The sequence below is a fragment of the Megascapheus bottae genome, chromosome 2 (genome assembly GCF_031878675.1).
Source record: "Megascapheus bottae isolate mThoBot1 chromosome 2, mThoBot2.hap1, whole genome shotgun sequence".
NCBI classification, from domain to species: Eukaryota; Metazoa; Chordata; class Mammalia; order Rodentia; family Geomyidae; genus Megascapheus; species Megascapheus bottae.
In genome coordinates, this window is record NC_143510.1 from 13,435,541 (window position 1) to 13,450,795 (window position 15,255).

Consider the following 15,255-nt stretch of genomic DNA (forward strand, 5'->3'; position numbering starts at 1 on the left):
TTTGACTGTGAATTAATTTTTTAAAAGAAATTAAGCTACTTAAATTCTCTATTATTTTCCTTCATCGTGTTAAAACTTCCACAATGAACTGCAATTATTTTTGTTTGAGGTGGTCAATACTCTTACGAGACAAGTATTTCCTATCATGTGTAATTGAAAACTTAAAGATAGGCACTGGACTTAAGTAGGTTAGAACTATAACCCTAGCTATGCAGGATGCTGAGGTTTGAAGGATTGAGGCTCAAGGCCAGCCTGGGCAAAAAGTCTGCCATCTAACCAGTAAAAAGCGGGGCTGGAGGTATGGCTCAAATGCTAGAGTGCCAGACAAATAAGTAGAGTTCAAAACACTGGTACTAGAAGAAAAAAAAGGCTGGGTGCAGTGGCTCACACCTGTAATCCTAGTACTCAAGAGGCTGAAATCTGAGGATCGTGGTTCAAATCCAGCCCAGGCGCTAAAAAGTCTGTGACACTCTTATTTCCAGATCAGTGGGAGGTGGGAGGAAAATATGATAGAGGTACAAATATGATCAAAGTACTGTATGCGCAAGCACGAAAATGTCTCAACGAAGCTCATTGTTTTATCTAATTCATATACATCATTAAATACTTACTTAATGAGATTTAAGACATCTTGATTTTTTTTGCTTGAAGAGAGCTTAGAGCTGGGTGCTAGTGGCTCACTCCTGTGATCCTAGCTACTCAGAAGGCTATGATATGAGAATCACAGTTCAAAGCTAGCTTGGGGAAGAAAGTCCATGAGACTTTTTTTTGTGGGTCATAGGGCTTGAAATAGGCCTGAGCGCTATCCCTGAGCTATTCCGTTCAAGGCTACCACACTACCCTTGAGCCACAGCACCACTTCCCATTTTCTAGAGGTTAATTGGAGATAAGAGTCTTGTGTCTAGGCTGGCATTGAACCTTGATTCTCAGATCTCAGCCTCTTGAGTACCTAGGATTACAGGCATGAGCCACTGCACCCAGCCCATGAAAGACTCTTACTTCCAGTTAACCACCAAAGAAAAAAAGCCAGAAATGGAGCTGTGGTTCGAGTGGCGGAATGTTAGTCTTGAACAAAAATACTAAAGGATAGTGTGCTGGCCTTGAATTTGTGCCCAATACTGGACAAAAACCAAAGAAGGAAAGAAAAGGATTATTTTACATAGACAATCTGTAATATATAGAGTTTATAACTTTATTTTACTCAAGTAGTAGTAGAGTCAAATGAACAAATGCGAAGTCAGATAGTTTTTGAAAACTAAGTTTCAGATACTGGCCATACAAACTGCTGCTGTGATAATTGTCAAGGCATTGGAACTCTTCCATGCTTAGAGCTGCCAAATTCATTGTCCATTTACTAAATTGAGTGAGTAAGACTAATAACAGGAAAGGTTTTGAAATGGGAAACTTTTAATAATCCTCCTGAGTATTCATTGATGGCAAGTTCAATTATAGCCATGCAATGATCACCTCAAAAACCTATGTCAGATAGATACAAGTCTCAAAGATTTCAAGGCTGAAATTTGCCCCGTGCATAATTCTGTGCAGTTTAGTTTTTCATCCCAAGCTTCTGTAACAGAGTGTAGGTCCAGAACTGAATCATTAGAGAGGTATGGAATAGTGAGAATGGTAGCCTCTGTCAGGTAGGAAATGTATTTTAAACAGATAAAATATGTAATTCTTCTATAGATGAATATTAATGAATGCTAGTAACTATCCACTGAAGAACATTATTTTGAATCTTGAAAGAGCCAAAGGTACTGGGGTGAGAGTTTTCCATCTTCATGTTGCTTCCTGTATATGAAAAGATTGCTCTCTCTCTCTCTCTCTCTCTCTCTCTCTCTCTCTCTCTCTCTCTCTCTCTCTCTCTCTCTCTCGGCCTGGGCACTGTCCTTTGAAACTTTTTGCTCAAGGCTCGTGCTCTGCCACTTGAGCCACAGCACCACTTCTGGCTTTTTCTGAGTATGTGGTACTGAGGAATCAAACCTAGGGCTTCGTGCATGCTAGGTGAGAACTTTACCACTAGGCTATGCTCCCAGTCCAAGAAAGTTCTCTTCTGAGAGTGATGGATATACAGTAATTTTCTTATACATCTAAACATCACCACATGGTCAGCTGCAAGGCCACAGCAAAAAGTAATTGCCCTAGTCAGAGTTCTCCAGAAGTATAGAAACAAAAGTGTGAGAGAGAAACTGAGGAAGAGAGAGCGAGAGATTTCTAAAAAAAATGGGTTTATGAACTTGTAAAGTATGACAAGTGCCACTGCAATGTGCAGGCAACAATAGCCCACAGGAAATTCCAACAGCAGTCAATACGGCTGTCTTGAATCAGAGTGGGGGTCTTAAGGTACTGTTTTTGCTTTTGTTTTTCCTGTCTTTAGAAATTGAGTCTTTTAATATCTTCCACTGATTGGATAGTGTCCATCCACTCAGAGTCATTTGATTTAAATATAAATCACGTCTTAAAAATGTGATCACAGGGCTGGTTCTGGTTGTCTGGAATCCTAGCTAGTCAGAAGGCATTTGGAGAATCAAGGTTTGAAAGCAGACGGAATAGAAAATTTCCATCAGATTTTATCTCCAACCAAGCAGCATAAAGCCAGGCTAGTATTCTGGCTCAAGTGGTAGAGCAAACTGACTGGCTTGGACAATCTGAGTTTAAGCCTCAGGGTCATCAAAATCATAATGGTAACATCTAGCCCATTTTTTGACTCATCATCTTGATATCATGGCCAGTTCAAATGTATACATAATCTAAACCATTATGATAACTAAAGAGGTTAAATTATTTCCTGCTTACCACAATGAAAATAAAGTCAAGAACTCGCAAAAAGTTTTTTGGTTTTCTGAGACAGCACTCTGAAGGCTAAGGCAGAAGAGAAGAAAAATGAAAACAACCTAAGGGTCAGTATCATAAGGATGAAAGTATAAAAGACCAATGCCCTGTTAGAGTGTATTTTATTATTTTATTTTAACTAATTAAATAAATCAATATGAAGTTTAATTAATTAAAATAAGTTTACTTAATTTTGTGTTACTAGAGATTGAACCTAAGGCCTTGTTTTGTTTTGTTGGTTGTAGGACTTGAATTCTGGGCCTGGGTACTGTCCCTGAGCTCTTCAGCTCAAGGCTACTGCCCTACCTTGAGCCACAGTGCCACTTCCGGTTTTCTGGTGATTAATTGGAGATAAATGTCTCATGGACTTTTTAGTGCCAGGGCTGGCTTTGAACCATGATCCTTAGATTTCATCCTCTTGAGTTGAGGATTACAGGCATTAGCCACCGTGCCTGGCTAAGGCCTCGTATTTTTGAGGTGAGTGCTCTACCACTGAAACCACATTCTTAGATCTTTCTGTTTTGATTTTGATTTGGGGGTAGCATCTTGCTTACTTTACTTGAGTGGGCCTAGAACTCATGATCTGTCTCCCAAGTAGCTGGGATGATAGGTGTGCACGTTCATGCATGCCTATATTAAATACATGATATCATGTAAAGTCTTTTGCTTACATTTCATTTCTAGAAAGGGTTATGGGAAAAGCAAGCGAAAGAGCTCGCGTTTACAACAGCAGTGTAATATTCTCTAGCCTCCCCCTGCAGAACTGGAGAACATTGGTAAGTTTTTCCCTTTTGCTGCACTCTCTGCCAGTTCTGGGCTGCTGCACTCTCTGCCACAGTTCTGTGAATCTGTACTTGTCTATGACATAGTACTGAGCAAGACTCAGCCATGTGTCTGATAAGTTACCTGGTTAGACAATATGTTTAGAAGTTTACCAGAGGATCTTATAATCCTCTCATCTGTCTTCAAGATTAGAAATTAAAAATGTGCTGGGGGCTGGGAGTTTGGCCTAGTGGTAGAGTGCTTGCCTAGCACTACCTGAAGACCTGGGTTCAATTTCTCAGTACTCCGTACATAGAAAAAGGCAGAAATGGTGCTATGGCTCAAGTGGTAGAGTGTTGGCCTTGAGAAACCCCAAGGACAGTATTCAGGTCCTGAGTTCAAGCCCCAGGACTGGCAAAAAAAAGAACTAAGACCTTCTACCTTCTACAGCAAGAAATGAAAAACCTGAACTAGATGCGGTGGCTCACACCTGCAATCCTAGCTACTCAGGAGGCTGAGATCTGAGGATCATGGTTCAAAGCCAGCCCAGGCACTAAAAAGTCTGAGCGACTCATTTCCACGTAACCACCAGAAAACTGAAAGTGGTGCTGTGGCTCAAGGGTAGGGTGGTAGCCTTGAGCTGAAGAGCTCAGGGATAGAACCCAGGCCCAGAGTTCAAGCTGCATGACCAACATAAAAAGAAAATATATATATATATATGCTGTGTTCTATAAAGATATCTACCTACCTACCTACAATACATAGACAAACGCATAGACAGACAGATAGACAGACAGACAGACAGACAGACAGACAGACACACACACACACACACACACACACACACACAATCCTCCAGCTTTCCCCAAGATGTCTAGGATTATGAATTACCTTTCATATTTCTATATAGCCCCTGTTTGATTTTCCTGGTTATTGAAGGCATGGAAATATACTTGTAGATCTACGGAGTCTTGATAATAGGAAGGGTTGACAGCACCTTTCCCTCTGCCTCTTTGTATTTGAACCTACCATAGAACATGGAATATAGCTTATAGAATGATCACTGAGCCTAACTGGCATTCAAAAAACCCCATTAAGTCTCTTTCACTGGTGTATCATCAACCATCTTTGTTCAAGCAAGGGTGTCCTTAGTTTCACTGAAGAAAATGTATTCTTTCTGTGTTTTGCAAGTACTGAGGTTTGAACTCAGGGCCTCACACTTACTAGGTAAGTGTTCTACCTCTTGAACCATGCTACCAACGACCCCTTCTTTTTTTTCACCTTGATTTTTTTTTTTTAGATTGGATCTCACAAACTTATTTTGACTGCACTGTGCTTGAACTTGTGATCTTATCTCCCGCCCATCCCATAAGAAGTAGAGATTACAAGTATGTGTTTCTATGTCATGCTTCATTTCTGTGCTTTGTCAGTGTAAACATTACTCTTCAGATGTCCTGGAGAAGATATGGTGGACTAGAGTTGATGAGCTGTGATGGTTGACTCAGCTGTCCTTGGCTCTGAAACTTAAAGTCAACTTTCTTAAAAGTTTCTTTCTCTAGTGTGGTTAGCAATGGGAAAGGCCATCTCTTTAGACAATTTGGAAATTGAAGTCTTAAAAAATAAACTGGATACATTTTACTGTTTAAAAATAACAATTTTTTTATTAAAGAATTTATTAACATTGATTTTTACATCATATTTCAAATGACACGTTTAACAAACGAATGTTCAAGAAGGGAATCTCTATATACAATCACTGGCACTTAGTTTTTAGAACATAATCAAAATTAGGCTAAGGGTTTATATGTCATAGATACATATTAATGTATGAAATAAAACATTATGTCTATAGAGTCATAGGTTTTTTATGTCTGTGTAGTTATGTTTATATTTCCGATACCATGTCCATAGCATTGGGATGCAAATATTGAGTCCTCGCTCTTGTACTGCTTGGATCTAATAGCCACCACATAAGGATACCATGCGCCTTTTGAATAACAAAATTTTTAAGAAATAAACTAAGCAGGACACCAATGTCTCATTCCCAGAATCCTACTCAGGAATCTGAGATCTGAGGATCATGGTTCAAAGCCAGCCAGAATAGAAAATTCTGTGAGACTCTTCTTCAATTAACCACAAAAAAACTGGAAGTGCAGCTGTGGCTCAAGGGGCTGACTGCTAACTTGTAGTGAAAAAGCTAAAGGGACAGTGCCCAGGCCCTGAGTTCAAGCCCTCGTACCAGCACACACGCAAAAGGACCTTGACATTCAAGCAATCCAGGCCATTATAACAGACCCAATCCAGTCAAGCAAGATTTTGGCAGTTCAAGCTTTTACAGATGCTTCTTGCTAATTTGCTTGGCTACTCTGATGGAAACTCAGTGTCTTCTTTGCAAAAAGAGCCCCTTTCAAGTGAGTTCTTGCCAGGGTTGAGCCTGTGGTGCTGAAATGGAGATCAGAAAGAAACAGAGGTGAGGCAGAGACAGATGAGGGATGGAGGAATCTCTGATCCAGCAGTAGACATCAGGAGATTGAAACTGGGGAGTTTGGGAATGAAGGACTCCAGTTTTTACCCGTCACCATTCTTGAAGAGAGTAACATTGGAACTCTGTACAATGTGGGGAATTCTAGGGACCTGGGGGGGAAGATGAAAAGGCATGCAAGAAGCAAAACAAAGGGCAAATTTTCAGGGACCTTTACTCCTTGAAGGATACCAGTGCACAGCACACAGCTGGACACACAGCTCTGATGTCTACTGCACACCCTGCGCCTTTGGTGTCATTGCCCACTGCAGATTAGTGTTCCACCAATTGTCTAGAAGTAGATGGATAGATCACCTTGTCTCCTCAGATTTCTAACGTGCTTTTAAAATAGGCTAACTCAGTAAGTATTCAGTCAGTTTCTCCTTTGTGCCAAAACTTGGTTCTGTGGGTAGAAAGGAAAAATAGAGGAGATAATATCTTCCTTTTTTTTTTGCCAGTCCTGGGGCTTGAACTCAGGGCCCGAGCACTGTCCTTGTGTTTTCTCAAGGCTAGAGCTCTACCACTTGAGACACAGTTCCACTTCCGGCCCTTTCTATGTATGTGGCCCTTTCTATGTACGTGGTACCGAGGAATTGAACCCAGGTCTTCATGCATGCTCGGCAAGCACTCTACCACTAGGCCAAACTCTCAGCCCCAGTACCTTCCTTCTATGTGTGTATGGTTGGATCTTACTGCTTCTCAAAGGCCACTTTATGCTTTTTTTTCCCTCCAACTATTTAGAGCAGCATTATTGAGAATATAAGTTCTGCAAACTTTCAAGTCCATTTTGATCTCCTTTGCTTTCGTTATTTTCTATTTTTGTCCAGGGGCAGTTTGGACACTGATCCTTCCATTTCTGCTTCTAACAGAGCTGGGATTCTATGTGTGTCCTCCCATATCCAAGCACTTATTTGTTCAGTTGTTTGTTTTGGTCCTGGGGTTGGGGCTTGAACTCAGAGACTGGATGCTGTCCTTGAGCAGTTTTGCTCAAGGCTAGGGCTCTACTACTTGAGCCACAGCTCCACTTCCTTTTTCATTTTTTTAATTTAATTGGAGCTGAGTCTCTTGGGCTTTCCTACCCAAGATGGCTTCTTCAGATCTCAGTAGGCACGAGCCACTGGCAAATTTTCATTACCTTTAAGTAATTATATACAGGAGTTACCAATCAACATATCAGTGTATAAGCCCAATGCATCCTGATCTGAATTACTCCTTTCATCATTCTCCCACATCCTTCTCAACCTGTCCTCTCCCTTGGATCTTCTTAGTTTCATAGGGTATGCATTGAATAGTTTCTTCCACTTCCTCTCTTAATTTGTCCTCCCCCTTCCCTTAACTTCCTCCTAGCACCTTTCAAGTGTTCGAGGATATGTCTTGTACATCAATATTTCTAAAAATCTCTAGGTGGTTCCAGTGTGTGTTCATGTTTAGACTCAATGTTATAACTTATGACACATAGATCTATTTGTGTGGGTTTTTGCTTTTGTTTTTGGTGGCACGGAGGATTAAATTAGGGTCTTGTGCTTGCTCGACAAGCACTCTACCACTTGAGTTACATTGCCAGTCATTTGTTTTAGTTGTTTTTCGGATAGGGTGTTGTAATAACTTTTATCAGTAGCTTCAGATTGTGATGCCTTTGGCACGTACCATATCACTCAGCCATAAGTCATTCTTGGTAATGCTACAATAATTCCACTTTGTAGTGGTAATAAAGATTTACTTATCTCTCCATACCTAAGTCCACAACAATGTATAGAGAGTGCTTGCTTCTTTATGCTTTTGTCCATCTATGTGTTTGCTTCTGTCTTTCACCTACTATTTAAGGGAGTCCTTGTCAGCCAGGTGTTCCAGTGATTTGGGGGATAGGGTCTTCAGCTTATGCCATAGCTGGCTTGGATTGAGGTTCTATTTGTTCTCCACATAGCTGAGATGGCAGGTGTGTGATACCATAACCAGCTTTTTATTGGTTGAACTGGAAATTTTAACTTTTTATCTGGGGTTGGCCTTGAAACATGAACCTCTCGAGCTGTCTTCTGAGTAGCTGGGATAACAGACATGAGCCATTATTTCTACCTTGACCATAGTTATTTAAAAACGTACTCATACTTATTTATAGCTCTCTTCTTGTAACATTCCTGTTTGTGTTGTTCCTCCACTTTTAATTGACTTGCTTGTCTTATTACATTTTGAGAGATAATATAGGAATATTCATTTTTGGCTATTTGTGTTTTAGTATTTTCTTCTGGTCTGCTATTTGTCTTTTGGTAGCTTATTATTACCCATGTTTGTTGAGACTGTAGAATCAAAGTTTATCTCATTTATGTATCATATTTCAGTCCATTTTCATCTTGGTAACGCCAATAAATAGATACTGTGTCATTATATGCAATCCTAAAGACCACATAGAATTCTAGAACAAATTCAATAACGATTTTGTTTCTTAAAATACTGTGATTAGTATTTCTTTAGCTTCAGCTTTCTGTAGCTAAGTAAGTTGGGAGACTACTATCAATGAAATAGTTGGATCAAGAAGTCAAATGTTATTTCCCAACCTGCTATAGTTTTTGACCTGAACATTAACTGAGGGGGCTAGGAATGTGGCCTGTTGGTAGAGCGCTTGCTAGTATGCATGAAGCTCTGGGTTCGATTCCTCAGTACCACATACACAGAAAGAAACAAAAAATAACTAAGCATTTCGGACAGGATTCAAAGTGAAACTGATTTTCATTCTTCAAGGTCCTTGGGAAAGCTCTTCAGATGAGTGCTCTAAACCAAACGAGAGTCACTGAATTTGTCTTTTTGGGACTCACTGAGAACTGGGCATTGGAGATACTGTTTTTCATAGTCTTCTCAATAACATATGTGCTCACCCTTTGGGGGAACATTCTCATTGTGGTAACCACTGCCTTCACTCCAAGGCTTCACACCCCTATGTATTTCTTCCTGAGCAATCTGTCCTTTATTGACATCTGCCACTCATCCGTGACTGTGCCTAAGATGCTGGAGGGTTTGCTTTTAGAGAGAAAAACCATTTCCTTTGATAACTGTATCGCACAGCTCTTCTTCCTCCACCTTTTTGCCTGTGCTGAGATCTTTCTGTTGACCATTATGGCTTACGATCGTTACGCAGCTATCTGCACTCCGTTACACTATCCCAACGTGATGAATATGAGAGTCTGTGGACAGCTGGTCATTGCTCTCTGGTGGGGGGGCACAGTCCATTCCCTGGTGCAGACCTTGCTCACTATTCGACTGCCTTATTGTGGCCCCAACGTTCTTGACAGCTACTTCTGTGATGTGCCTCCTGTTATCAAGCTGGCCTGCACAGACACATACCTCACAGGACTATTGATGGTGTCTAACAGTGGAACCATCTCCCTCGCCTGTTTCTTGGCTCTCATCACTTCCTACACGGTCATCTTGGTTTCTCTTCGAAAGCAATCGGTTGAAGGACGCCGGAAAGCCCTGTCTACCTGCTCATCTCATTTCATGGTGGTTGCTCTCTTCTTTGGGCCATGCATCTTCATTTATACTCGGCCAGACACCAGTTTATCCACGGACAAAGTGGTGTCTGTCTTCTACACTGTGGTCACCCCTCTGCTGAATCCTCTCATTTACACCTTGAGGAATGAGGAGGTCAAAAGTGCCATGAAGCAACTCAGGCAGAGACAAGTTTTTTCATGAAATCACATCCACACTGGACATTAGACGTGAGGATGTCACTGTAAAGAAAGCAAAAGTGATCAAAACTATGAGGTAAAAATGGCACAGGGTAGGCAAATTTCTGCCCTCAAGCAACTTAGTATTATTTAAATAAAGGAGACATGGAAAGCAAAAGAAGTCAAGTTTCAAGAAGACATCTGGTTTTACCAATACAGGAGTATCACTTGGGAAATCAGTTTAGTTTCAGGAACAAATAAAGCTTTGAAAAGCCCCTTTCTTGATTTATCCTGTTTTCTGGGCCTTGGGGGAAATTACACATCACACTTACATTTTAGGCATGATAGAGATTCAGTCTTACTTTCAAATGTATTTTTAATAAAACGGATAAATCTTTATTTATATTGAATTAAACATCATTGTGTGTGTGTGGTTCTCTCATGTACTTGTGTGTGTGTGGTTCTCTCATGTACTTCTTATAGCACTTTAAGTTTGACACATCAAAGTGGAAGTGTATAAAGAACTTTTTATTTACTTATCTATTTTAATTATCTTATTTGTTTTATTAGGCTGTGGATCAAAAGTAGGGTCTGAACATACTAGGCAAGTGTCTATTACTGAGTTATTACAATGGCCTTATTTTTTAAATAAACCATAGCTGCCATCTGAGGATCAGGGTTAGAAGCTAGCCCAGCCAGGAAAGTCCATGACACTTTATGAAGGTCAAATTTATATTATACAGAACATACCATTTTTAATTGTACACGTGGATATGCTTTGACAGAGGTATATATACACCTGCTTAACCACCTACCAAGACATAAACATTTTCAATATCCCAAATGGTTTGCATCAGCCTCTTCCCAGCCAATTTTCTTTTCCACCCAGACATCCTATAATCGATTTTTACCACTATAGGGAAGATAGGTTTTTCCCAGAGGTTCACATTCAGTGCACTCTTCTGTGTCATTTCTTTTTCTCTATGCTGTTTCTGAGAGTAACTCATTTTATTTTTTAATTTTTTGTTGGTTGTGGGGCTTGAACTCTGGGCCTGGGCATTGTTCCTGAGCTCTTTAGCTCAAGGCTAGTGCTCTTCCACTGAGCCACAGCCACAGTGACACTTCATCCTGTACCCCTTTTATTTCTTTTTTTTTTGCCAGTCCTGGGCTTAAGCTCAGGGCCTGAGCACTGTCCTTGGATTTTTCTCAAGGCTAGAACTCTACCACTGGAGCCTCAGCACCACTTCTGGCTTTTTCTAAGTATGTGGTACCAAGGAATCGAACCCGGGTCTTCACGTATGCTAGGCAAGCACTCTACCACTAGGCAAAACTCCCTACCTGCCTTTTATTTCTTTTTTTATTTTTATTCTTTGTGCCAGCCCTGGGGCCAGAACTCAGAGAGCCTGGGCATTGTCCCTGAGCTTTTTTTTTTTTTATTGTTGGGATAATGTATCCTGAGCTTTTTTTACACAAAGCTCATGGTTTACCACTTGAGTCACAGCTCCACATCTCTCAATTTTACTCTTTATTCAAGAGTAACTAAATATATTTTTATTTTGAGTCTGAAATGTTTTTGTGAAATGAGAATAAATATTTTATTTTACTTTCCTGGAGAGTGTGAAGGTTAATGTAATGGGAAATGGGCTCTGTTAGATATTTTGTGTACTATGAAAGCAAAAGCAAGTGTGATCTGATTTCAGAAAACACTACTGTCTAGTGTGGTCTTTGCCCATGTAGTAAGTACTCTTGTGTGACGAATCCTACACAGAGTAGTTCTATTTTTGTCTGTTTTTTTCCCCCCTTTTTTGTACTGGAGCTTGAACTTGGGGCCTTGTACCCTTGCTTAATGTTTTGCTCATGACTGACACTATTACTCAAGTCACAACTCTACCTTTTGTTTTTGTTTTGTTTACAAAGCTCCTCCTGCTTATTGTCTAAAATGACTCTACTGTCACCTAAAACTAAAGAGCATTTATGTTTGCTTTTTATTTTCTTATTAAATTTTTTTCCGGGGCTTGAACTCAGGGCCTAGGCACTGTCGCTGGGCTTTCTCAAGGCTAGCACTCTTCCACTTGAGCCACAACACCACTTCTGGCTTTTTCTGTTTATGTGGTACAGAGGAACTGAACCCAGGGCTTCATGCATGCTAGGTGAGCACTCTACCACTAGGCCACACTTCAGGTCTGTTATTTTCTTATTTATTTGAGAAGGGTCTCTCTCTCTCTGTATAATCCAATATATATATATATATATATATATATATTTTTTTTTTTTTTTTTTTTTTTGCCAGTCCTTGGCTTGAGCTCAGGGCCTGAGCACTGTCCTTGGACTTTCTCAAGGCTAGAGCTCTACCACTTGAGCCTCAGCACTATTTCCGGCTTTTTTCTATGTATGTGGTACTGAGGAATCGAACCCTGGTTTCGTGCATGCTAGGCAAGCACTCTACCACTAGGCCAAACTCCCGGCCCAATCCAAGATATTTTTGAGTTAGTAGTCCTCTCCCTCAACCTACCAAGTGCTGGTATTACACAGTGTATCACCATGCCTGACATAGGACACTCATTTTATTCAAATTTTGTAATTCTCAAATTTAGTTGTTATTCCATAAACCAATAAAAATGAACAAAGTGTTATATTATCTAGAGAACTATTGTTAGAAAAGGGATAACTTCTAGATTAGTCTGTTAGCAAGTACCACGTACTTTCTAAAAATCTCTCCCAATGCCTTCATAATAACATTCCTACAAAAGTGAAGGGGCAGGCTTGGAGTGTGGCCTAGTGGTAGAGTGCTCTCCTAGCATGCACGAAGCCCTGGGTTTGATTCCCTGGAACCACATACACAGAAAAAAACAGAAGTGGTGCTGTGACTTAAGTGGCAGAGTGTTAACCTTGAGCAAAAAGTGTCCAAGGACAGTGCCCAGGCCCTGAGTTCAAGCCCCAGGACTGGCAAAAAAAAAAAAGTGACGGGGCTTGTTTAGTTTGAAAATTTTTCCTCTATACCCCTTCTGCCTAAAATAACTCAACAAAAGCAGATCTGGAAGCATGGCTCAAATGGTAGAGCACAAATAAAGCAGGCTTATTAAAGCCTTGAATTCAAACTACACTACAACCAAAAGATAGTTAAAGGTAAATAGATGATCCTCATGGAGTAGAGAGTCTAGTGAAAATAGAAGCCAAGCAGAGTGGTACAGAGGTTATACGGGAAAAGTAAAAACTATCTTCCCATGTTCCTTTATGGAGTTTCGATCTCTTTCAGAGTGATGAGAGGCTACCAGAGTGCTATCAGTGGAGAAATGCCACATTATGATTTATGTTCGGGAAAATGAGTATATTTACTATGTAGGGATTTCATCCAACTCTATTATTCAATCATGGTGAAAGAAAATACCAATATGAATAAAACAAGGTTTATAATCCAACCTCTTAATTTAGTGTGGTGGTGCAGATTGTAGCGAGTGGTTTCTGTTGAGTGGTTGGGGAAAAGAAAGACTTTGAGCATAGCTAGGTACTGGTAGCTCATGCCTATAATTGTAACTACTTCCAGAGACTGAGATCAGAGGATCAAATTTGGTAGTCAGCCCTAGCAGAGAAATCAGTGAGACTCCTATCTCCAATTAACTAGCAAAAAGCCAGAAGTGGAGGTGTGGCTCAAGTGGTAGAGCACTACTAGCTTTTTTTTTCTTTTTTCTTTTTTTTGCCACTCCTGGGCTTGAGCTCAGGGCCTGAGCACTGTCCTTGGACTTTCTCAAGGTTAGAGCTCTAGCACTTGAGCTTCAGCACCACTTCTGGCTTTTTTTTCTATGTATGTGGTACCAAGGAATCGAACCCAGGTCTTCATGCATGCTAGGCAAGCACTCTACCACTAGGCCAAACTCCCAGCCCCAAGCACTACTAACTTTAAGTGAAAAAGCCAAGTTCCTAAGTTCAACCAAGGTCCTAAGTTCAATTCCTAGTGCTGACCCCCCCAAAGTGTCTCATAGATATGCATAAATATATATGTACACACACACACACACATACATACACATGTGAGATGTGAGACAAGGTCATGTTAGGAATCCTCCACTCACTCTGACTTCACAGCGAGGATATGGACATGTGGCATTTTCTAAGCTATCAGTGAGAAAGTGATCAATTCATCTCTAGCCCTAGAATGCCTACAGGTCTAAATTCAATCCCCAGCACAGGGGAAAATGAAGGGCTTGGGCCAGAAGATAATTTATGCTGGAAATAGAGTATCTCACTTTTTGGCAATGCAGTTTTTGTGGTTAGAACACCCACATGTTGAAAGCATGCTAAATGTTTTCAGATTTCTGCTTTCCGCTCCTTTCTCCCCATTAACTTATTCAACGCATTCTTCATGTCTTCATTCCTGAGGGTGTAGATGATGGGGTTCAGCAGGGGGGTGACTGCAGTGAAAAACACAGACACTATTTTGTCCTCTGGGAGACTGGTGGCTGGGCGGGAATAGATGAAGATGCAGTGGCCCAGGAAGAGAGTGACCACAGTCAAGTGAGCTGCACAAGTGGACAGGGCCTTCCGCTGGCCCTCAAAGATCTGCTGCCTCAGGCTCACCAGAATAACCGCATAGGACACGACAAGGACCACGAAACAGACCACAGAGATCAGTCCACTGTTGGATACAATAAGGATCTCAATAATGTGGGTATCAGTGCACGCCAGTTTGATCACCTGGGGGACGTCACAAAAGAAGTTGTCAATCTCATTGGGCCCACAGTAGGGCAGCTTGATGGTGAGTGAGATGAGTGATATGGAGTGGATGGCACCCCCTGTCCACAGAGCCACAGCCAGTATCACACACACCCTCCAGTTCATCACTGACGTGTACTGGAGGGGTTTACAAATGGCCACGTACCGATCATAGGCCATGACCGTGAGGAGGAAGATCTCGGTGCAGGCGAAGAGATGCAGAAAGAACATCTGGCTCACACAGGCCTGAAAGGAGATGAGCTTCTCCTCTGACCAGGTGTCCCTGAGCATCTTGGGGACAGTGACAGTGGAGTGACAGACATCAATAAAGGACAGATTGCTGAGAAAGAAATACATGGGGGTGTGGAGCCTGCGGTCATGGATGATAGTTACGACAATCAGGGTGTTGCCGAGGAGGGTCAGGGTGTAGAAAGTGAGGAACACGGAAAACGTGGCTGCCTGCACCTGCGGATTCACAGATAAACCCCTAAGCCGGAAGTAGGTCATGGAAGAAGTTTGGTTGAATAGGACAGCTCCTCCCATTCTCTGTTGGACACTTCTGCCAAGAATTAGAAAAAAACCACCAAATATAACACTTCCATCACTTACCATTTATTTCTCTTTAAAATTCGGATCAAGTACATTGTTTTCTTTCCCATCCCCGCTCTTCCTTTTCCTCTCCCCTTCCTCTCCCTTCTTTTCCTCTGTTCTCTCCTTTCCCCTGTCTCCCCCTGCTCTCCCCTTAGTTCTTCTGGTGCTCGATTTGATCAT

General features: G+C 41.2%; 2 protein-coding genes across 2 annotated transcripts; one reads left to right on the forward strand and one right to left on the reverse strand.

The window, feature by feature from the left end:
* The first annotated feature begins 8,872 nt into the window (after nt 1–8,872).
* Nucleotides 8,873–9,799, forward strand: Or4e2 (olfactory receptor family 4 subfamily E member 2). The gene has a single exon (XM_090355064.1). The coding sequence runs from the start codon at nt 8,873–8,875 to the stop codon at nt 9,797–9,799; it is 927 nt and encodes a 308-aa protein (XP_090211190.1).
* A 4,280-nt stretch (nt 9,800–14,079) lies between these two features.
* Nucleotides 14,080–15,027, reverse strand: Or4e1 (olfactory receptor family 4 subfamily E member 1). The gene has a single exon (XM_090352927.1). It carries the CDS (start codon nt 15,025–15,027, stop codon nt 14,080–14,082), a length of 948 nt encoding a protein of 315 aa, XP_090209053.1.
* Between the last annotated feature and the right edge of the window lie 228 nt (nt 15,028–15,255).

What these genes read in the sequence shown, in the direction of transcription:
- Or4e2 (XM_090355064.1), top strand. Translation starts at nt 8,873, where the DNA reads ATGAGTGCTCTAAACCAAACGAGAGTCACTGAATTTGTCTTTTTGGGA.
- Or4e1 (XM_090352927.1), bottom strand. Translation starts at nt 15,027, where the DNA reads ATGGGAGGAGCTGTCCTATTCAACCAAACTTCTTCCATGACCTACTTC.